This window comes from Eublepharis macularius, chromosome 5 (genome assembly GCF_028583425.1).
Source record: "Eublepharis macularius isolate TG4126 chromosome 5, MPM_Emac_v1.0, whole genome shotgun sequence".
NCBI lineage: Eukaryota > Metazoa > Chordata > Lepidosauria > Squamata > Eublepharidae > Eublepharis > Eublepharis macularius.
This window is the reverse complement of record NC_072794.1, coordinates 13,465,104-13,489,362: the sequence shown is the minus strand read 5'-3', so window position 1 is coordinate 13,489,362 and position 24,259 is coordinate 13,465,104. Positions and strand designations below refer to the sequence as shown.

Genomic DNA, 24,259 nt, shown 5'->3' with positions numbered 1-24,259 from the left:
TTCTCCATACAATAGAAATCAGTTCCCCTGGAGAAAATTAAAAGAATCCAGTCGCACCTTTAAGAGTAACCAACTTTACTGTAGCATAAGCTTTCAAGAATCACAGTTCTCTTTGTCAGATGCAGCATCAGATGCATCTGATGAAGAAAGCTGTGGCTCCCGAAAGCTTATGCTAGAAAAGAGTCCAGTAGCACCTTTAAGACTAACCAACTTTACGGTAGCATAATCTTTTGAGAATCACAGTTCTCCTCATCAGATGCAACTTTATTGTAGCATAAGCTTTCAAGAATCACAGTTCTCTTTGTCAGATGCAGCATCAGATGCATCTGATGAAGAGAGCTGTGGCTCCCAAAAGCTTATGCTACAATAAAGTTGCATCTGATGAGGAGAACTGTGATTCTCAAAAGATTATGCTACCGTAAAGTTGGTTAGTCTTAAAGGTGCTACTGGACTCTTTTCTATTTTGCTATTACAGACTAACACAGCTAACTCCTCTGGACCTGGAGAAAATGGCTGCCTTGGAGGGTCGAGTGGACTCTGTGGCATCATGTACACTTGAGTTCCGTAATCTCCCAAAAGTCCACCACTCCTCCCACAGGAACTTGCCTAGACACATTTTAAAGACATCAAAGTCAGTGGCTTTCACCAAATCTTGTGTCAGCAAGTTCCATAAGTTAATAATATTTGGTACTTCCCATTCGTGTGTCCTGACTTTACTGTCTGTTGGCATTTATGTTGTGACCCCAAATTTAAATGCCTCAAGGGAGAAAAGGTTCTCTTTGTTTGTTCACTTTTCCCTCACCATGCCTCATTTCTCTCGGTACAATTCTATGCAGAGTTACTCCAGTGTAAGTCCATTGCAGTTAATAGGTTTAGACTGGAGTTTCTCTGCATAGCATTGCACTGTCTGTCATGTTATCATCCGGGTCAATCAAGTTTTGAGTTTTGCCACTGAGCATAAGCAGAAATAATTTCATTTCATTTTTTTTCTAGGCTCAATAATTGCAGCCTTCATCTCTCATAACTGGAATTAAAAAACGAGAATTTCATGCAGGGTGCGGGGAATGGCTATCATTTTGAAATGAGCTTCCAATCAGGGACAAGAGGATGCGGCTTCTAAGGAGGCAGAACAGGATTAGAGCCAGTTTGGTATAGTGGTTAAGAGCGGCAGGACTCTAATTTGGACAATCAGGTTTGATTCCCCACTCCTCCGCTTGAAGCCGGCTCACAGACACAGCTTCTTGGAGCTCTCTCAGCTCCACCCACCTCACAGGGTGATTGTTGTGGGGATAATAATAACACACTTTGTAGACTGCTCTGAATGTCCTGAAGGGCGATATATAAACTGAATCTTATTATTATCTCCTCCGCACCACCACATCGCATCACTGACAACTGCCAGTAAGTAAAGCCCTCCCCCATCAGGCCCTCAAATGGATAAGTTTAACAATCTGGATCAGGCAGGCCCAATATCAGGCCTATTTTGAGAAAAAATCCCTTGGCTTGCTAATCAGGCACAGCTGCAAGTCCTGGCTTTGGGAACGTGGTGGCATGCTGCTGTAATCAGTTTCAATCACTACTCCCCATATTTTTCATGCTAGCACTGCCAATTAAGTATCTAAGCCCTGATTGGTTCATGACACTTGTAGCTGACGTAACTCAGGCCTGAAAATGGCTGTTTGACTGTACTGCGGAACCTCTTTAGTTAGTATCTGTCTACCAGCATATATGAGAGAGGCTTTGTCTCTGTGCCTACTGCTTTCCAGCATGACAATAATCTAGGGTTGCAAGTCCCTTTACCCTCCTGGAGGGAGTGGGGGGAGACCTGGCTCTTACCTCCCTCTTGCCTTCTTTGGCCGTTTTCACCCTGCTTACTGGCCACAGAACATCACGCCAAGCTCTCAAAACGACAGCGTCTTCCTGGCGCAAAATCGCACCGGAAAGATGCTGTCGTTCTGGGAGCTTGGCGTGATGTTCTGTGGCCAGTAAGTGGGGTGAAAACAGCCTTTATCTTTTACCTGTGTATGCTGTGCATGCGCGGTCCCATAGCTGCACGGTGATGTCACCATGCAGGTGCAGGGGGCGCTTCTGCTTTACAACAGGCTGATTTGGGACTCAAACGGGCCCAATTCAGCCCATTTGGGATCCAAATCAGCCCATGGCGAAGTGCAGAAACGCTCCTGGGGTGGCGCAATGACGTCAGTGACATTGTCGCACCACTCTGGGAGTGTGCCTGAGAGGCCTGTTCTTGTGCCTTCCTCCCCTGTCAGCCAGGTAAGTGGAGGTGGGGGGCAGAGGGTGAAAGTGGGAGATCCTCCACCCCACTAGAGGAATGGGATCCCTTCAACAACCACATGGCATGGAAAGGACTTTCTTGCACCTTTGGGTAAAACATCAGCCAAGAAGAGAAATAAATTAGTCAGCTTAAGTAATTTTAGGTAGTCAGTGCCTAGTCAGCAAACATTACACATGCCAAACAAACAGAGCAGAGCCCTGGTAATGCTCCTAGGTGTCTTGGGAAGTATTCAGTGCCCAGGAATGGGAGCAGGGCATCTCTGGTTCTGACATGGTGGCAGTGGTGGGATGGAGGTAAAGCCTCTCTCTTACAAGGCCATCTTCTCCCAACAGATTCTTGTAGGAGAGAGAATATGTTTCCTGCAGTGCCTTCTGCAAATACATTCCAGCAAGCCTGGAGAGAGGGCATTCACTGGACACAGGGTGTTGATGAATCAGGAGTCTCCTAAGAGGTCCCAGCAAGCCACTTCCAGCTCTATTGATAAGGATCATTAAGGGGGTGCTTTGGGTTGTGCCTTTCTTGCAAAGCATGTGTGACTGTTAAGGCACCTTTTAGGAGCCCTTTTCTAGAATCTGTGTGTGAGCACATTCAAGCAAAAAAGACTTAGAGACACAAGAGGCAAATTTGCCTCGGTGGCAGATTCTTTCTCCCTGGCTTCTGAGACTGAACTACAGGTCAGCTTGATCTTGCAGTTCCTTTTAACTGTAAACTCTTGTTTTTGATTCTCTTACTAAAATTTAGCCTTGAATGTGTTACTTCCCAGAAGCATTTCGAACCCATAACAAAAGTATAACTTCGGCATTGAGGTGTTTATATGACAGTGAGATCTAATTGTCCTGTCAATCAGGCTTGCTGGGTGCCATGTATCCTGAGAAATGTAATTCTGAAAAAACCTGTTTGAATTAACCCTTTGATCTTTCATTCTGTAAACAATTAGCAATTATCCTGTAGACAATAAGCATTAAGAGTATATAAGGATCTCTAATGTAACTGGTCTTTGCACATATGCGCATAAAGAGAGGTGATATGTGTCTATAAACAATAAACCCCCATATTTCTTTTGAGATCACTGAGTTTAGTGTCTTGAAATATATATGTGAGTAAGTGGTAGTAGGGGATTTATAATTGGCAGCAGAATACTATTACAAAAATTTTCCTATCAGTGACACTCAGGTGGAGGATCAAAGAGCAGAGATGTCTCATCTGCTCTCTTCATCATCTTTTTCCCCTTGACAGCAATCCAAGCAAGCTCTGTAAGATCAAGTTAGTGCTAGCACAAGCAAACAGCAAGGAGACATTTCAGCATTGGTCCAACGACTGTTGTGCACTGGGAAAATCTTCAATGGGATCTAACTCACAGACAATGAACTATTTTTGCCATCTCTTGGATGGTTTTAAGTTCCAAAAACAGAAGGGGCAAATTCCTCACCTGGGTTGGTCTTAAGAAATTACACTGAAATTAAGACTGACATAAAATTGCTGTTTTTGAAGAACAGCGTGGATAGACAGGGGTCGTCCGCCGTAAATTGAGCATACCAAAATAGATTGATAATGCTGTATTGGTCCCAACCTCTTTCTTCGAGCATCACTTCTGAAGCTGGCCATCTTTTTTAGCTTCTTAGTTGAAAAACTTTCCTTACTCTTTGTTTGCATGCTTGCCCTTCACTTTGCAATGAAAAAAGTCACAAAAAATTCAGATTGAGTGGAAGACCGCTCTGAGGACTCGAGGCATTGGTGACACTGCTGGAACTAACCGGTATCCACCACTGCTGGTTTTTATTTTTATTTACTTATTTGCTTACTTACTTACCTATTTATTTATTAAAGCATTTTTACTCACTTTTCCTCATGGTTCACGCCAGCTTACAAGAATAGATTTAAAACATTTACCGGCAAAATTAAAATAACAACCTTCCCACACCAAAATCTCCCCTCCAGTTCATGCTACCTGTGCTGGAAACTCTCGAGTCTGATTTGCCTGAGCTAACCCCAATAAAAGAAAATGAACATTTGTACTGAGAGAGGGAGAGATGCTCCCACTGCACTAAAAAAGTTTCCAGGCGAAGCCAATTCCTCAGACTCCGGGAAGGACCACCAATGCTCATACCGGCAGAGGAATGCTATTTTGTCCAGCAGTGTCCCTGGAGCACATGCTTGGCCTGTTTCTGCTCCCAGGTTCCTTGGCACTTAAAAGATCTCAGATGACAGTTTCTGGGATGCTCTTTCTCTGCCTGAGACCCTGGAGAGCTGCTGCCTGTCAGTCTGAGCTAGCTGGGTTGTGAGTCAGATTTTAGTCTGACAGCTTCCTGTGATTAGGTGTGTTTGTGGGGGGGGGGGCGGGTTCTGTGGCCAAGCAGCTGCTTTGCATTCAGCAGGTCCCAGGGCCAACCTCAAGCTGCCAGGAAAGACCCTCTCTTTGCCCACAAGCTTGGAGAGCCACAGTAGACAATCCAGGGCTTGATAGACCTGACTCAGAGGAAGGCAACCACATACGTCCCTGAGCAAAAATCAACAGCCATATGCATCTGCTTTTACTCAGAGGGAGTGTGGTTCAGTGGGTAAGGCTCTTGCTTTTCACGCAGACGGTCCCAGATGTGATTTCCAGCATCTCAGAGTCTCTGTACACGAGACATCTTATATGAGGATGCGCAAGTGAAGAGAGATGCAATGTTAGCTGGGAAACGTAGGAGTCAGGAGTTCGTCACTTTCACCTCTCTACAAGGAACCGGAGAGTGCTCATCGGAGGGTTTATTTCTTCTTTGCCTCGACCAGGAGGTGAAATTAAGATAGCTCTCAGGGAGGAGGGGAAGTTAATAAACCCTCAAAGGAGCAATCTCCAGCTGTTTGTGGAGAGGTGAAACTCCTACGTTCAGAGAGGTAAACTCCTGCATTGCCCGACTAACATCGCGTCTCTCTTCACTTGAGCATCCTCGTGTAAGATGTCTCGCGAAGAGAGACTCACAAACAGCAGATTATTGGAAGACCTTTCTCTCTCCAGGACCTTGGAAAGCAGCTGTCAGGCTCAGGGTCAAACCACACGAGACAAAATACACTCGAATGACACTCAAATACACTTGAATTACAAAATATAGTCGAGTGACCCATGTAATTCGAGTGTATTTTGTCTTGTGTGGTGAGACCCTCAGTTAACAAGGCAGATTCCAATGTTGGAAAATCTCCTTTTCCCTGCCCCATCCCCCCTCCTTTTTTAAAAAACAGTTTATGCTTCTGCAGAAGAGGCTGGCTGTAGTTTGCCTGCAGGACACTCTCCATGCTGGAGTATTTCTCTCAAGGTAAGGGTATTTTCTGGACCTGGATGGCCCAGGCTAGCCCCATCTGGTCAGAACTCAGAAGCTTAGCAGGGTCAGCCCTGATTAGTACTCAGATGAGAGACCACCAAGTAAGTCCAGGATTGCTACACAGAGGCATAGATCCAGAGGAGTTAGCCGTGTTAGTCTGTAGTTGCAAAATAGTGAAGTGTCCAGTAGCATCTTTAAGACTAACCAACTTTATTGTAGCATGCTACTCTCTGCTACAATAAAGTTGGTTAGTCTTAAAGGTGCTACTGGACTCTTTATTATTATGCAGAGGCAGGCAATGGCAACCCACCTCTGAACGTCCCTTGCCTTGAAAACCCTACAGAATTGCCGTAAGTTGGCTGCAATTTGATGGCACTTGCCACCACCAAAGGTACTTCCGAGGCCAGGTCTTCCCTTATTGGAGCTCCGTAACTATTCCTCCATTCCTTCCTTAAGATCCGGATTGGTCCCCCCACCCCACCTCCAACTTGTTGCTGGGCGAAGTGTATTCCCCGTTTCCCCAAATACTGCTCAAAGGAGGTGGTTGCTCATTATAAGAGGACCGCATCCTACTGGGGTTCCCAGTCCAACCTCCACTGCTTGTCGACCAGCTGTGTTTGGTGGTGCCTGGACTTTGATGTTCATGTAAATGTCATTCTATGAAGTCTGAATAGAGAAGAATTGTGGACCTATTTTAATGCCCTTGAAGAAGTGCCTGATGAAACAAGTGATCTAAATAGCTGGCCCCCTGTTGAGCTTGGGTGGTGCAGTTTTCCGCCAAACTCTTTCGATTTTGGTCCATCAAGAAAAAGAAAAAACAACACAGTATTATTTGTTTATAAAGATTATATGGTTGCCACTTACCTCGATATTGGTCCATCTGAAAACAAGAGAAAAACAGCATAGCGTCTTGTGTGTGTAGAAACTACATTGTTGTTACTTACCTGGTTTGAGAACTGTTTTCCCAAAGGCACCTATAAGAAAAGAGAATTTACATTCTTAAAGGAATAGACGTCATCATATTATTACACGGCTAAGTTTTTGTATGATATGCACTTTGAATTTCTGGCTGTTGTAATTGTACTTATTGACTGTATATCAGATTTTGTATGAGTTTTAGATACATGGTATATAGCTACATATTTATATATGCACTAATGTCACTTTATACACCAGTATAGTTATATTGCCTATTTATAAATTGGGATATTTCTACCAGTGACTATACTTTAATTTATCCTTAAGATGTGTAGAAATAACTACCCTTGAGCATCCGATTGTGGCTTGGCCACTCTTCTTGTTTTGTTGACCAGCCAAGACACGGAACTCCGGAATTCCTGGCTCCGTTTTTGGGTTTGGAAAGCCCTTCACCACCTCTTGTGCTTGGGGGATATGAGCTGCCTCGTGCAGATTTGGTCCCGTGGCCACCTGCGCTCCAGATTGTCTCCTTTAACTGGCAGTGACTCTCCCAGCACGTGTGAGTGGCAATCCTTTAAGTGAAGAGGGAACCTCTGACATGCTTAGCAGGTGTTCTGAGCCATGGCCCCGCCCATCTCTGCAAGGGGCTGACCTCCAATAATAAAAAACAATTAAATTACCCAAACTGTTCTATTAAAACATGCAATTAAAATTTCTTTTCAGAGAGTTTTCATTAAACCCATTTAATTAAAATGTGCCATTAAAGCCCAGCAATGAACTACAAATGGAGCCAGGCTGTGTGTTTGCCCTTGGCAGTGTGGAGTCATTGTGTTGGCCTCAGAATGTAGTATCTCACCGATTTCAGTTTTCATTTCTTTTTTTAAAAATCCCAAGAGTCCAGTCCTCATGACTACGATGATATGCTTGAGGAAACCTCAGGAGATCGCCGGTGATTGGCATGGCTAGAGCATTAGCATAACTGAAATGCCTTTTGCAAATGTATGTAAATATGTTCCATTTGTCTGATTTGCGCAATGCACAGTTTTCTTTGGCACACAATGTGGACTCCTGTGTGCTGCTATGGAGTACATAACTTCTTGGCAAGCTCCACTGTCTCCACCTTTCACCTTTTTTGGCAAGCCAATTTGGTGTAGTGGTTAAGAGCGGCAGGACTCTAATCCGGAGAACCGGGTTTGATTCCCCACTCATCTGCTTGAAGCCAGCTGGGTGACCTTGGGTCAGTCACAGCTCTCTTAGATTTCTCTCAGCCCCACGCACATCACAGGGTTTGTTGTGGGGATAATAATAACACACTTTGTAAACTGCTCTGAGTGGGTGTTTAGTTGTCCTGAAGGGCAGTATATAAATTGAATGTTGTTGTTGTTGTTGTGTCTTGTAGCTGAGACCGATCCTTGCGACAATGAGCCCTGTTTGCATGGTGGGACCTGCCAGTCCAGTGGGAACATTTCCAGCTGCAGCTGTCCACAGGGGTTCACAGGAGAGAACTGTGAAATAGGTGAGGGGGCAGGGAAGGTGCACCTATCCAGTAGGTACCAGCAGCCAGATTGTCTGCAGAGGGGAGGGAAACATGGGGCGTTAGACCAACCTAGGTTTTCTGGTCTTTCTTTAACTGCAAATTTGCAAGATGTTCATCAGAAGGGAAATTACTGCAATAGTGTAGGGTTGCCAACATCCAGGTGGGTCCTGGAGACCTCCTTGAATTACAAAGAACAAAAGCGGGGGGTGGGGGGGACATAACCCAAAACAAAATTGAATTAAGAACCAAGAAGGTTAAAGAAATCCAAATCAAAGGGCTAATTATTAAAATTACTAAATGTAAAACGTCAATATATATCAGCAGGGCTTTTTTTCTGGGGAAAGAGGTGGTGGAACTCAGTGGGCTGCCCTTGGAGAAAATGGTCACATGGCTGGTGGCCCCGCCCCCTGATCTCTGGACAGAGGGGAGTTTAGATTGCAATCTCAACTCCCCTCTGTCTGGAGATCAGGGGGCGGGGCCAACAGCCATGTGACCATTTTCAAGAGGTTCCGGAACTCCGTTCCACTGCGCTCCAGCTGAAAAAAAGCCCTGTATATCAGTACACCAGATATACTGATTTTTATTACAGAATAATATAAAAACTATCATAGGCCCAAATATAGCCTCTATACAGATAAAAAAGGTAAAATGACCCTGTGCAAGCACTGAGTCATTACTGACCCATGGGGGGACGTCATCACCCCATAGCAAAAAGTCTGCCAAGAAAACGTAATGCAACATACGTGCATCCCCTCAATACAGATAAAATCATATACAAGACTCAAAACAGAACCTGTTAAATTGAGGCTATTTGGGGGCCTGCAATAGGTTTTATATTCTTCTGTAATAAATACATGTATTTTCTTATATACTGATATACTGATATAATTTGAATAATTGTCCCTTTGATTTGGATTTCTTTAACCTTCTTGGTTCTTAATGTGGAATGGACTTTGTGGAATGGACTCCCTGAGCTTCATCTTTAGAAATCCTCCGGCGGTGCTGCAAGGCTACTTTATTCACCAAGGCACTTGGTGGAATATAATACCTGGACGACGGCAACCCTAGAGCTACCATGGAAAGGCACGGGCTCTGGCTGGAAAAGGCCTTTGGGAGTAGTCGCTGTTCAGAAGCGAGTCCTCAGAGTCGCGCCTGGATGAGAATGGGTCTCCAGTGAGCAGCTTCTAGGGGAAATTCCCAATCGGCAGCCTCCGTCTGCAGCATCCTACCTGCCAACCCTCTCCAGAAAGCCTCCTTTGTCTTCTCTTTCCTTGACAGATATTGATGACTGTCTGTCGAGTCCCTGCCAGAACGGCGGCACCTGCATCGATGAAACCAACTCCTTTGTTTGCCTCTGCTTGCCCAGCTATGGGGGAAACCTGTGCGACAAAGGTGAGGGGCGCTATTAGGCCACCCACAGGGCTAGCCCTGCTATAGGAAGCTAACTAGGCAGGCAACCCACCACCTGGCCCCAGGGGCATCTGCCTCAACCATGTGCGTGTCTGGGGGAGGTTGTCATATTTCTCGGTCCTTTAGATGGATTCACTTAGGCTCTGGGGTCAGGAGCTCAGCTTTGAGACGAGACCAGGGCTTTTTTTCAGCAGGAACGCAGTGGGACGGAGTTCCGGAACCTCTTGAAAATGGCAACATGGCTGGTGGCCCCGCCCCCTGATCTCCAGACAGAGGGGAGTTGAGATTGCCCTCCGCACCGCTTGGCGGCGCGGAGGGCAATCTCAACTCCCCTCTGTCTGGAGATCAGGGGGCGGGGCCACCGGCCATGTGACCATTTTCTCCAAGGGCAACCCACTGAGTTCCACCACTTCTTTTCCAGGAAAAAAAGCCCTGGACGAGACTATTATATGCTCAAAAGGCAAGGCTTTTATATGCTCAAAAATGGAAGAGTCTGACACTGCCTACAATAGAGGCGTGGATTGTGGAGATGATGAAGTTAGCCGAGATGGCTCAACTTACTGCTTTGATTAGAGAGAAGACGTTATTCATATTTATAGCAAACTGGAAATATCTTATTAACTTCTTGCGTGAAACCGAAGAAATGGACTGATGATTTGTGGTTTTGAAGCGTAAGGGGGGGTGGATTATAAAAATGAGAAGTTTTATCCCAATAACAATAGAACAAGTGTGAATTCTGTAATCATGCCGGTATTTGTCGTAGAGAAAATCGAAAGCTTTTCCTATATATTCTTTTTTTCTCCCTTTCTTCTTTCTTCTTTTTGTTTTCTTTTTGCTGCTTTTAAAATTTTTGTTTTTAAAAATATTTCAATAAAATTCGGTTTTTTTAAAAAAAAAGAGTTCAGCAGTGCATGCAGAAGGGCTGAGCTTGATCCCTTTACGCCCCTGATTTAAAAAATTGCCGGTCAGAAGTGTTGCAGAAGACCGTATCTCCAGTTTCAAAGCCCAGAAGGAAGAAGACATAAAAATAGCAGGAGCAAACGATTCGCTAGACTGAATTGGTGGGAATGGGATAAAATCGGGCATCCCCCTCTCACCCTCGCACACATTTGGATAGGGACTGGAAGAAAACAAGCGTTGGGTGTAAATAACCTTTCATTCAGCACTGCATTCATTTAGCAATTTTAAAATGTTAGGTATAAGACCGGAGGTGTGCATATACACAATCCCCCTCCACTTACCTGTCCCTTGCACCACAAGCCGTGGTGTGTACACACAGTCGTCTTCTTTCCCTGCCTGTATGTGAGACTCCCTTGCAGCGGAAAAGCAGGAAGCAGAATGAATCACATTAATCTGATCTGGCCCCTGAAGGCCCCAGTTTCCCTCAAGGGATTTGATGCCACTTTGGAGCAGGATAATCCCTTCTGACAGAGAGAAACAGGGGCTATTTCCACCCGCATCCCATTATGCAGAACAAAGTAGTGCAAAACGGGATTCTAGCTAAGTTCCACCCACTCTGAAATATGTAACTGGGTGTGTGTGTGAGAAGAGGGGATGGCGATAATCCTTCCAAGGCACCGTTCTTAGCCTTCCACAGCATTTGCCTCCCTCAGCGATCAAAGCAGTTTGTACATCCCCGTTGGGTTTTAAAGAAAAGTCCGGCTACCCCTTATTAATTCTACACTACAATCGCTGGTGTATTCTGCTTGAGAAGAACTGAGGGGATGCGCTAGTGTGGGTCGAGGGCTTCCATGATTGGAGATAGGGCTGCATAGAGTTGTGCACATGTGCCAGCATGTGCAATCCAGCAGGAGCTTGTGTGTTTGGCCACAAATAGGCCCATGTTGCATAGGCGGCAGACCCGTTCCTTCCTTCTAAAGGCAACGTCTTTCCCTTCCTTTCTCTTCAGATACAGAGGGCTGTGACCACAACTGGCACAAGTTCCAGGGCCATTGCTATCGCTACTTTGCTCACCGGCGCTCCTGGGAGGACGCAGAAAGGGATTGCCGTCGGAGGTCAGGTCATCTAACCAGCATCCACTCGTGGGAGGAGCATAACTTCATTAACAGTAAGTTGGCAACCCGAGAAGAGAAGGGGCAGGGCAGGACGCAATTCCAAATATTGGAACCAGCAAGGGGGCTGAACTCGACATGGGCAAAAACGCACCGCTTTTCGTTTCATCGGTATTCGTCGTGTTTTCGTCCTACCAGTTTTGCTTCTTTCACACCATTTTAACTCAAAGTCAGGCGTCCCGTCCAATTTAACAGCAACACTCCTATCAAATTGCGCATTCGTCCCATCAGGGAACTCAGACTGCTGTGCTTTCTTCCTGCGTGGGGAGAGTCCCTGACAGAGACTGGAATTTTCTAATCCAAACATGAAATCCAGTAACATCTCAAAGCTAAGAGCCAGTTTGGTGTAGTGGTTAAGAGCGGCAGGACTCTAATCTCGAGAACCATGTCCCCACTCCTCCGCTTGAAGTGAGCTGTGTGACCTTGGGTCAGTCACAGCTTCTCTGAGCTCTCTGCCCCACCTGTCTCACAGGGTAATTGTCATGAAGATAATAATAACATACTTTGTAAACCACTATGAGTGGGTGACAAGTTGTCCTGAAGGGCAGTATATAAATTGGTTGTTGTGGTGGTGGTGACGGAAGAGGAAGCTGGGACTGGAGACCTTGCTTGAGACTGAAATCTCGATGCAGTGGGCAGTAACTGCAATCTGGCATGGGCTCCACAGTTCAGATCCAAGATTTTTAGGGAATCTCTACCATTCTGACAGAAAAGTTCAAGGTCTTCTGACAAAGCAGCCAGGAAGGATCAAAATGACTTGGGCAGGCCAGGGAGGGGAACGTTCTCATTCTCCAGGGAATGGGAACTAATGATGTCTTAACTTCAGGTTTTGGACATGAGAATACCTGGATTGGACTCAATGACCGCATCGTGGAACAGGATTTCCAGTGGACAGATAACACGGGATTGGTAGGTAATCCAGTTGAAAGAAGTCATGGCAAGCAGAGCTTTGTAGTGGAGGACACGGCTGGCAATCTGTTACTAATAGAAGTGATAACCATTACAATGGCTTCCTATTATAACTAGGTGTGTGCACTTCGGATATCCGATTCGGGATAAATGCCCGAATCGGACCCAATCCATAATGATTCAGGGGTTACGAATCAGGGCCAGCATGCCGGCCCTAATTCGTAATCCCTGATTCAAAGCTTCCTGAAGAGATTTGTATCGCTTTGGGAACCCCCACTTACCTGGCCCTTCGCTGCGGTGCTGCTGCAGAGGAGGCAGCTGCACGGGTGGCGGAGGCAGTGGCTGCAGCCTTCCCCACTGCCCAGCTGACCACCACAGCAGCAGAGGAGGCAACACAGGTGGCAGAGGTGCTGGCTCCAGCCTTCCCCACGGCTTTGCAGGCTTCTGCTGTGGTCAACGAGGCAGTGTGGACGGCAGAGGTGCTAGCTCTGGCCTTCCCCACTGCCCAGCTGGCTACCATGGTGGTGGATGAGGCAGTGCGGGCAGCAGAGGCACCAGCTCCAGACTCCCCCATGGCTCCGCAGGCCGCTGCTGCAGCAGAAGAGGCAGGGCAGGCGGCGGAGGTTCCAGCTCCAACCTTCCCCGCTGCCCGGCTGGTATTGCTCCTGAACAGATAAGTGGGGGCAGGGGTGGGAGTGGGAGTGGGGCTAAGTGGGGGGGGGTGGGGCTGGGAGACAGCTTCCCCCCACGTCGACATGCTCCAAATATTTATGGAGCATATCGAAGTGAAATTCCTGAAGCCGAAGCAGCTTGCCGCTTCAGCTTTCAGGTTTTTATGGATCATTTCCCCTCTTCGGGTAAACTGAAGCGGGAAAACCGAATTTTTACTCCCACGCACACCCCTAAACCAAACCACAAAAAAAAACACAACCAAAATGATAACAACAGCCTACTTTCTATAAATAATCCAGAGATTACAGTTGCAGGAGCATTTTTCAGGAGATGATCAACAAGTGCCAAGGTATTACACACCCCTCCCTCTAACCCACTGATTCTCTCTGGCAAATGGCCCCCCACTCAAACCCCAATTTATTCCCTCAGCAGGGATTTGGAAAGATACATTTGCCAGCCAGGGAAGAAAGACAAACAACTGACTTGGAAAAGCAAAAATAGCTTCGCCTGGCACCCGAGAGGAAGTTTGAAGTAAGCAGGTGCAGGGAGGGAGTTCCTCAGGCAGGCTGCTACAACCAAAAAGGCCCTGTCTCAGGTATCACCCACCTCATCTCAGAAAACAGGTGCAACACACAGAGGAAGCCCTCCATAGATTGATGGGCAGGGTTCATATGGGAACAGGCGGGATGTCAGATAACCTGGTCCCATATCGTTCAGGGCTTTAAAGGTAGCAGAATAGTGCAAGGAAACAAACTGGCAGCCAGTGACATTCTGCCAACACTGGCGAGATCCATTCCCGATCATCTTTAACAGCCTGGCATTTCACAGCTGTGTTTGAATGAACAGATACTTCCCATCAAGGGCAGCCCGACAAGCAGCTTATAGCCTTAGTCTCACCTGGTTACAATCAGAGGGTGAGTAACTGAGGCCTGGTCTTTTGGCAAAACAAAGGGATAGCCATGTAGAGATGGTAACTCTAAACAGCCAAATGGCCAAACTTCAGGGCTGTGCTTAACTCCGTTGCTACGTTTTGCTGTTTCTTCTAGCAATATGAGAACTGGCGTGAAAACCAGCCAGATAACTTCTTTGCGGGTGGCGAGGACTGTGTGGTGCTGGTGTCACATGAGACTGGCAAGTGGAATGACGTCCCATGCAACTACAACCTTCCCTATGTCTGCAAGAAGGACACAGGTAAACCAAAGGAACTTCTCCTTGGGCAGAGTTAAGGGGAGAACCCCAGGTAGAGTATTCATAATTGTGACAACCATAACCCCAGAGAGGTCTTGAACATGCTCTGTGACAACATATTGGAGGGAGGAGCTGTTATTCCACTCGACAGCACCTCGACTGCTGGTGGCCAGAGGGTGATATTACAGTTGATGGATCATCAGGGATTAAGTGACACAAGAGACCTAGTGGAGGAGCATGCTGTCATAGTTGACTTATGGCAACCCCTAGTGAGGTTTTCATGGCAAGAGACTAACAGAGGTAGTTTGCCATGTGCCTTCCTTGGAGGTCTCCCATCCAGTTACTAACCAAGGCTGACCCTGCTTAGCGTCTGAGATCTGACGAGATCAGGATCACCTGGGCTATGCAGGTCAGGGTACAAGAGACCTAGAGAGCTCCATATGGAAATACACAGTCTAAGCACATGCTCATCCAGAGTTGACATGGCTATAGGGTTGCCAACTTTGATTTGGGAAATTCCTGGAGATTTGGGGGTGGAGCCTGGGGAAGGGATTGAGCAGGGATGTGATGCCATAGAGTCCACCCTCCAAAGATGCCATTTCCTCCGGCAGAACGGATCTCTATGGGCTGGAGATCAGATGTATTTCCAAGAGAACTACACCCTCACCCTGGAGGTTGGCAATTCTATATGGCTGCCCCATTTCTCAAAGGCACAGTTTGGTCGTTGACAATGGCTTCTGATGGGTAACTGGAGCCGCCTCCAGAATTCATACGAACATAAGAAGAGCCCTGTTGGATCCGACCAGTGGTCCACCTAGTCCAGTATGAATTTAGGCAAAGAGGGCAGGAAGGGACGAGTTTGTCCTCAGCTCTCGGGGCCCTTTCTTGTATGCCCGGGGTAATGCTGGTCACCACTTTGTGGTCAGGAGGGAATTTTCCTCCAGGCCAGATTGGGCAGGGATGCTGGAGGGTTTTTGCCTTCCCCTGGGCAGAGAGCACCAGTCACTGGGGGAATGGGCAGGGGATAGCTGTGAATTTCCTGCATTGTGCCTGGGGTTGGACTAGATGACCTTTGGGATTCCTTCCAGGCTATGTTTCTATCCTGTCTTACACACTGGCCAACCAGTTACTCCAGAGGGCCAACAACAGGCCAAGACCTCCCTCTGATGTTGCCTCAAGCCCTTTTAAAGCTGTCTGTGCCTGTGGCCTGGCACCAAATCCACATTTTAATCACTCGTTGAGTAAATAAATATTTTCTTTTGTACATCCTGAATCTACTGCCTATCAACTTAATTGGATGCTCGACAGTTCTAGTGTTTTGGGAGAGGGAGGAAAAGTTCTCTTTTCCCACTCTGTCCGCCACGCCCCATTCATCGTGAATCACCCTCCAGTCACAGACTGGCAGAAGGCACTGAAACTGGATGTCCCAGTCTCAGTAGCAGTGAGGAAGGGGGTGACTCTGAGAGCCTGCAAGAGTGGTTGGAGTCCCACTAGATTTGCTAAGAGGACTCGGGGAAGAAGGAAGGGTGATTTGGGAGTGAGAGGAGACCTTTGGGTACTGCTTTGAGACTACTATTGCCAGCCTGAGTGCTTGCTCCTGCACCCTCCTGACAATGTCTCAACTTGTGCCTTCACATAAGAGATTTATTTACTGCAAACCCTGCACGTTTCAACATTCATTCTACCCTGCAAAGGGTCTCCAGATGTTTTTGGTGCCCAAGGAAAGGGGTGCATAAAACAGAATGGTTAAAAATATATAGTTCTTTTGGAGAGTTTCCTCTGTAACTATAGCAGCCAGATTGTGGCAGGGATGGGGGAGTGGAGAAAGGATAGAATTAAAGCTGTGATTTTGCATCATCGGGCACAGGGCTTTTTTTCAGTGGGAACGCAGTGGAACGGAGTTCCGGAACCGCTTGAAAATGGTCACATGGCTGGTGGCCCCGCCCCCTGATCTCCAGACAGAGGGGAGTTGAGATTGCCCTCCGTGCTGCGTGGGGGGCAATCTAAACTCCCCTCTTGTCTGGAGATCAGGGGGCGGGGCCACCAGCCATGTGAACATTTTCTCCAAGGGCAACCCACTGAGTTCTACCACCTCGGCATGCAGCAGACACTGTAAATGGTGAAATATCTGCCTCATGCTCCGGGACCCCTTCCCCCACCTAATTCATTCGCTTTAATTTGCTTGGAAAAGCAGCCATTAAAAACTATTAAGTCTCCTTTCTTTATCTGGAAAGTTACATTAACCTCCAGCTGTTCACGACATACGCAAGAAATATGTCTTCCAATTCCCGCTGGCAAAGGCCGGATGATGTATCGGTCCTGATAACAGCCGTTAATTAAATATGTAAATCCCTCCCACACCTCCTGAAATGCTTTAGCCCAAGACTGGCCCACTCCAAACAGATTAGATTTCTAAAGCCATGACTCTCAGTACTGATATACTATACAAATGAGGCATCACTTCAGCTAAATGAAGAAGATTTTGTTAAGAAGTTTAGAGATCAGCTGCGTTAGAGTTTGGTGTAGTGGTTAAGAGCAGCAGGACTCTAATCTGGAGAACTGTGTTTGATTCCTCACGTCTCCCTTTGAAGCCAGCTGCGTGACCTTGGTTCAATCACAGCTCTCTCAGAGCTCTCTCAGCCCCACTCACATCACAGGGTGGTTGTTGCGGGGATAATAATAACACACTTTGTAAACTGCTCTGAGTGGGTGTTAACTTGTCTTGAAGGGCAATATTTAAATCAAATATTATTATTACATGTGGAGATTCCTACCACATACTAGGGATGCCAGCTCCAGGTTGGGAAATTCCTGGGGATTTGAGGGGTGGAGCCTGGGGTTTGGAAAGGGGAGGGGCCTCAGTGGGGTATAATGCCAGAAAGCCTACCCTCCAAAACAGTCCTTTTCTCCAGGGGAACTGATCTTTGTTACCTAGAGACAAGTCATAATTCTGGGAGATCTCCAACCACCACCAGGAGGTTGACAACCCTACCACATATTTTTCTGCTTCCTTACTCCAAGCCCGTAAGACATACATGTATCCCGTAAGACATACATGTATCCCGTAAGACATACATGTCTTTCAACATCATTACTGTGCTGATAAATCTTCATGGTATGTTATAGGAATGAATAGCATACGTCATTCTATGAATACCATCTAAAAGCCATATAACAGAGGAACAGAGTGCAAACAAGTATAAAACTGACAAAGCCCAAACTGAGCTCTTTCACCCTTGGCCAAGTTATCGATGCGTAGAAAAATATCTCGGAGAACGTCTTTTTGGGTCATCTGTAGGCAAGACAGCACAGTCGTTGCCTTTACACCACACTTCCCTGTTACTTCCCCTCCCCTCGATCTAACGATTTTGGAGGCTGCATCCACAGACTTTCCCTTTATTCCCTTAGAAGCTCGTTGAATCATAAAACTTAAACAGTGGAAAATACTTATTTTGGGGGTGCAAGGGCTAAAAGGACTGAGACATATTTTGCAATTGCTAAGGTAATTTTGGAACCTTCTCGCTAAGCAAAAGAGCATCCACACACTCCACTGTTGTGATCTTTATAATGGAATTGCTTTGTCCACATAAGACAGTCCGACTATAAGTGATTTGCGCAGCACAACACTATCGCAATGCCTACGGAAACACTGAATGCCACCTTGGTTTGTATTTGGATGGTACGATAGGAACCAATGTTAATAACCCAAGGTGTTGTTTTTCCTTTCCGTGCTTCCCCACAGTGCTGTGTGGGGCTCCCCCCTCGGTCGAGAACGCCTATGCCATAGGCAAGAAGAAAGAGAAGTACAGTGTCCATTCCACAGTGCGCTACCAGTGTGAGGAAGGATTTGTCCAGAGGCACTTGCCCACCATTAAGTGCCATGTCAACGGGACGTGGGACCGGCCCAGAATCCTCTGCACGAAACGTGAGTATCCCAAAAAACTACACGCATTTGATGGCCAGACAGGATAGCCACAGCGCCCACGGGCCTTCAAACTAAGGCTGAGCCAGTATGGCCCTCTCTGTTACTTTTTGGTGAGAGGCTGTAACCAGTGGGTGTCACTGCCAGGTGACTTTGTTTCCAGGCTTCTCTGCGGCATCTGCCTAGTGGATGCCCCTTTGGGTCTGATCCAGCAGAGCTCCCCTTGTGTAGATTCACGGGTTTCTGTTCACCTCCCTTGTGTTGCTGTCCTTGATCTTGCTCATTTGTTTCTTAGATGCCGTTTGTAGGCGATCGTTTCAAAAATAGCATTGACAAATATATTAATTTTAGTAGGAAAAAAAAATAAGCGCAAGGGAAGGGAAACCGCTTTGAAAATAAAGATGCCTCAAAGGAACAGTATGAAAATAGGGCTCTTCGAATCAAACCAGACAGCTTTCAGAATCAAGTTTCATGCTTCCCCTGATCTTAGGATGGTTTTGCCTTAGGTAAACCAGCAGGGTTTCCCCTGCAAAGAAACCTGAGAGTTATAATTTGGTGAGAACGTTATTGAAGGTTCCCTCATGTTCCTCAAGGGTTCACAGGCATGGCCTGGCAACCAGTGGGAGACGGGGGAGATGGGGATCCCCTCCCTGGCGTGATGACACCTCTGGCACAGAAATAACATCATCGCATCAAGACAATGCTCTAACATTTGCACAAAACTCTATGGTTTAACCATTGAGTTCTAGGCGAATGCTAGAGCACCACCTGACATGATGTCATTTCTGGGTTGCACTGGTACTTACACCATCACACCAGGAATGACAATCCCGTGCCCTCCGTTTTGCCTGCTATTTTCCTCCTGCTGCCCAGCTGATCAGTGGTTTGGGGCACGAGCAGAAATGTGGCGACCCTATATTCCTCCCGCCCTAATCAAATGTTCAGGGGCTGGCATCAACAGTCTGAAGCAAAGAAGGTCTCACTCCCCCCCTCCGCATGTTTTTCTTATTATTTTCATTTCAAATGCTTAATTCATGTTCATTATCTTCACTATAACCAGAGATGAGATGGAATTTTGAAAAACTGGCTGGTCAAATTTGAATATCCCTATTTTGCTTTTGCTTTGTCATAAACAAACCTCAGCGTCTTTCTTGGCACCAAATTCTCCCCAATTGTATCTGCATGTGATGGCATCTAAACAGCACAGAAATGGCATTCAGGAAACAAAAGAAATATCCACCCAATATGAGGCACACTGAAAACAACAACTGTATGAATCAAGACGTGGGCAAAAAAGCCGGGTTGAGTTCCTCCCTGATTGTTACAAGAGTCCATTTTCATTAAGAAATTAAATCTGATAAATTCTGCAGGAAACATTTTGGGCTGTACGTTAACTTGTTTGTTTGCCATCCAGTGTGGGTGGGACGTTTAGGGATTATTCCCCATACTCAAGAGATCATCGCAGCTCCATTTCAGACCAGTGGGAGAACAGGGCCCTGTTTCAGAGGCCAAAGACGGGGAAGCGAACAAAAGGAAGGGCATTCATGTGTTCATTGCCATTCCTGTCTGTTTCCCTTCCTCCGCAAACAAATGTGCATTTCTAATGGGTGTGAAAATGGGTGCGGGGGAGACTGGGGAAAAAGAATAAATGGGCAGAGAAGGGAGAAAGGGAAAGGGATGCGTAGACAAAAGAGAAAGAAGCAACAAAATACTTTTGGAGACAAAGACCGTAGATAGCTGGGATATTTTGACAAGACGGTTTCATTCGTTTGGAGCCTCTCTTGTGGAGGAAGGATTGGGTTCACCCCCAAGCAGCAGTTCAACTCTTAAAGCTCCAACATTGGTCTCCCCTTGTCTCCCTATAGCCAGACGGTCCCATAGAACCCGGCGACACCATCGCCACCGCCACCAACATCACCAACACCACCGCCACAAATCCCGTAAGGACCGGCGAAAACATCCGAAGCATCCGAAGTTGGACTGGACAGAGGAGGATGGGAACTACTTTTAACAACAGCCCCAGATGAAAGCACAAGTTCCTGCCCCCCCTTCCCCTTTTCCCCCTGCCCTCCCTCAGGCCCACCTAGGATGCAATGGTGTGATGGATGGAATAGTTGATGCCTTTCCTGCCCCCCCTCTCATCGGTCTCTTTTGTTAGCCTCTGCCCTAGGACTCTGTAAGGTGTGGAATGGAACATGTGCGCAGGATCTAACACTCTCCTTTGTCTGTACGGATTTGCAAAATGTGGGGCCCCTCTCGGAAAAGGCTTGCTGTAAAGAGTGCCTTCCCTTCTGCAAACACTCACGAGGGATCATGTTTGCTTGAATAGCCTGCAGTTCCCCAGGAACATGCTCTACAGTTAGGGTTGCCAGCCTCCAGGGAGTGGCTGGAGATCTCCCGGAATTACAACTGGTCTCCAGGCCAAAGAGATCAGTTCACCTGGAGAAAATGGCTACTTTGGGGGGGGGGGGGGTGGACTGTATGGAATTATGCCATGCCAAGGTCTTTCCCCTCCCCAAACCCCACTTTCTCCAGGTTTCTCCAGGTTTCACCCTCCAGATCTCCAGTAATTTCCCACCTTGGAGCTGGCAACCCTATCTACAGTTCCACTTCCTCCCAATCTCAGCTTCCATTGACAGACCAAAGCAAGTTGCTTGCTAGCCTTTGGGCCTGCAAATATTTGTCTGAAAAGTCTGTACTGAGGTCTCAGAACGAGGCTTGTAGAGCTGATCTCCATGCCGTCTCCCCTGGTGACAAGCAGAACCACATTTCATTATGCAAAACAGCACAAGGGGTATAGGGAATAAATTAGGCAAACGCACCCGCTTTGCATAATTTATGCAAGTGGTGGGAAGCGGCTCTGATTGAGGCTGAACCTGGAAGGCTGGGTGTTCTTTCCTTGCTAGCTTCTGTCTTGGCAAGGGATCTCAAATGACCTCGAGATCCTTGGAGCCAACTGACACAGCACAGCCACTTTTGAAAGGCGATTTTACTCATCGACTGCTACCTGGGGTGGCAGAATTTCAGGTCTAACAGGAAAATCCGTCAGAAGGGAAACGTGACTAAGAGCCAGTGTAGTGTAATGGTCATAGATCCAGAGGAGTTAGCCATGTTAGTCTGTAGTTGCAAAATAGTAAAAAAGTCCAGTAGCACCTTTAAGACTAACCAACTTTATTGAGGCATAAGCTTTCGAGAACCACAGAGCTGTGGTTCTCGAAAGCTTATGCCTCAATAAAGTTGGTTAGTCTTAAAGGTGCTACTGGGCTTTTTACTGTAGTGTAATGGTTAGTGTCAGGCTGTTGAACCTGTAGAACCACACATGGGTTCACAGCCACGCTCGGCTATGAAGCTAGGGTTGCCAACCCCCAGGTGGTGCCTAGACGTCTCCTGGAATTACAGCTGATCTCCAGACTACAGCATTTCCTGGAGGAAATGGCAGCTTCAGAGAGAGAAATCTGTGGCATTTCCCAACCTGGAGTTGGCAACCCTACATGAAGACTGTCTTCCTCCTCCTCCTCCTCCTCCTCCTCCTCCTCCATGGCTTTGCCCTATTTTCTTTAAAAGCCAGCTGAGCTGCAGGCCACTAGTCCAAAAACATCAATTAGGAAATAGGGTTGCCAACCTTGAATTGGGAAATTCCTGGAAATTTACGGGTGGTGCCTGGTGAGGACAGGGTTTGGAGAAGGGCTTCAGCAGGGCTTAATGTCATGGAGTTTAGACTCCAGAGCAGCCGTTTTCCTTCATGGAAACTGATCTCTAGTCTGAAAACCATTTATAATTCCAGGAGGTGTCCAGGAGGTTGGCAACCCTTTTAGGGAACAGGTAAACGTCTCACAATTGGAAAATTCATCCCCCCCTCCAAGCAAACACACACAAGGCCAAATTAATTCCCTTGATTTGCCTCTTCCTGCATGTTGTAGAGAGTACTTGCAGTGGTGTGAGAGGAAATGGGCCAGATGGAAAGCCAGGGCTTGGCGCCAGCTCCTCATAGAAATGGGCCAGTCACATACTCTCAGCGTAACCTACCTCATAGGGTTGTTGTAAGGATAAAATTAAGGAAGCTGCTTTGGGTCCCCAGTGGGGAGAAAGGTGGGGGTAGGAATGAAATGAATAAAAACCAGGCTCATAGAGCATACTGAAGCCCAGGGGTTTTTTTCTGGGAAAAGAGGTGGTGGAACTCAGTGGGTTGCCCTCGGAGAAAATGGTCACATGGCTGGTGGCCCTGCCCCCTGATCTCCAGGCAATCTCAACTCCCCTCTGCCTGGAGATCAGGGGGCGGGGCCACCAGCCATGTGACCACTTTCAAGAGGTTCCGGAACTCCGTTCCCCTGCGTTCCGGCTGAAAAAAAGCCCTGCTGAAGCCTAATTCAGAACTCTTTGCCTGGAGTAGAATCTAAGCTCCAAGAAGTGGGCTTTTGGCCTGTGGCTCTTGAAAATTAAAAGGAAGTAGCTACACACACATCCCTTTATTAAATTTAGTAACCCCACACTCTTCAAGTCAGAAATGCTCAGAAATCTGTAACTAGATTGTCCGTGCAATTTTTAAATGGTAATTTGTGCCATTCGGGCTTTCCCATTTGGATCAGGGCCAGGTGGAGAGTGGGTTGAACTGTTCTGTTCTGACACCACTTGGCACTTCACCCCTGCCCCATTCATGAAACGCTTTCCCCTTCCCCCTCATGGACCCAATCCAAATCAGTGCCACGTGGAACTGAAACTTCTCTTTAAAAGACCCAGTGGAATCCAGAATCTCCATCATATCATTGGTTCATCCCTTGGAGGATTTCCTTTCAAGAGGATCCATACTGGCTCTTTCCCCCCACTAGGGCAGACCTTTCATATTAGAAAATGCTGCCTAAAAACTACAATATCTTCTAAAAGACTTCCTATGCTGCTAGTCCTCAAGCAATGGACTCACCCACATGAACCAGACTTTTGCCTTCTCAAAGCTAGCAGCTTCCTATTGGGGAAAGCAACATACATTCCGAAAGCAAACCCTTCCGCCTTCGTCCTCGAGGCCTCCCACCCTCTTTTCCCTTCCATCGTAAACATATTTTTGTGGTTTCCTAGAACAAACTACATCTCTTAACCAACTAGGGAATAGGGCCGCAGCTCAGCCTTTTGGATTGTCACCTAGCTAAAGGGCCCACTGGCTTAGCAAAGCGGTCAAGGACCAACCTGCAGTCTGGCACATTTCCAGTTCAAATCTCACCTCTGCCACAAACATACCAAACAGCCTTTGACAAGCTCGCTCCTTTGGCCCTCCAACACCTAACCTTACAGAGTCGTTAGGAGAACATACATGGAACGGTTCCAGGAAAAAATGCAAAATATTTCATTATGATTAATGAGATTTCAGTGTTCATTTAGAATAAGTGTGTGTGTGTGTGTGTGTGTGTGTGTGTGTGTCAGATTTGAGAATTGCAACTGAACCCACATTCATTTCAGCTTCAGTTTGGGATCGCCTTTGAGCGTGCCGGTTCTACTATGAGGGAAACACTTCTATAGGGATGCTGTTGAAGAAAGCCCCACCTGCCAAGCACAGTTCATTCAGTTGTGTAAATAGAAAACAAACCTGTGGCAAGCATGACTAATCCCATGTCCGCATGGAAAGAGTATCTTTCCTTCCTCGGAGAATCAGTTCTCCCCTTAACTGAGTAAGAGGCTTCCTTAAGAGTAGATGGCAGGACAGGAATCCTTGTCTCCCTGTCTGAGCACACAGTCGAAACAAATGACATCCTTGATTGATTTTAAAAGTCAGTCTCTCTCTACATGAGACGCCTGTTCGTCAAGTGTAGGTGGACATGTTAGCTGGGAGGCATAGTTTTAAAAAAGACAGATATGGCTCCTCAAAGGACTTGTTAATTTCACCCTCGCTCCCGGAAGGCTCTGTCAATTTCACCTCTGCAGTCTAAAACTTTGTGGGATTGCAACCAGAGGGCAGCGAGGAATGGAAATGGGCTGGAGCTGCCTTCCAGAGCCAGGCTTGAACCTGGAAAGGTTATAATGGGCTGAAGTTTCCCTTCTGGCATTTCA

At 46.8% G+C, this 24,259-nt stretch overlaps 1 protein-coding gene across 1 annotated transcript in view; it reads left to right on the top strand.

Moving 5' to 3' along the window:
- The window catches only part of NCAN (neurocan), a 55,807-nt gene extending 35,573 nt beyond the window's left edge, over positions 1-20,234 (top strand). The window contains exons 8-14 of the mRNA XM_054980761.1: positions 7,913-8,029; positions 9,329-9,442; positions 11,370-11,528; positions 12,359-12,441; positions 14,160-14,304; positions 18,044-18,226; positions 20,089-20,234. Of these exons, the coding sequence (XP_054836736.1) occupies positions 7,913-8,029; positions 9,329-9,442; positions 11,370-11,528; positions 12,359-12,441; positions 14,160-14,304; positions 18,044-18,226; positions 20,089-20,234 (947 nt within the window). The remainder of the gene's footprint in view (positions 1-7,912; positions 8,030-9,328; positions 9,443-11,369; positions 11,529-12,358; positions 12,442-14,159; positions 14,305-18,043; positions 18,227-20,088) is intronic.
- Positions 20,235-24,259: the final 4,025 nt, after the last annotated feature.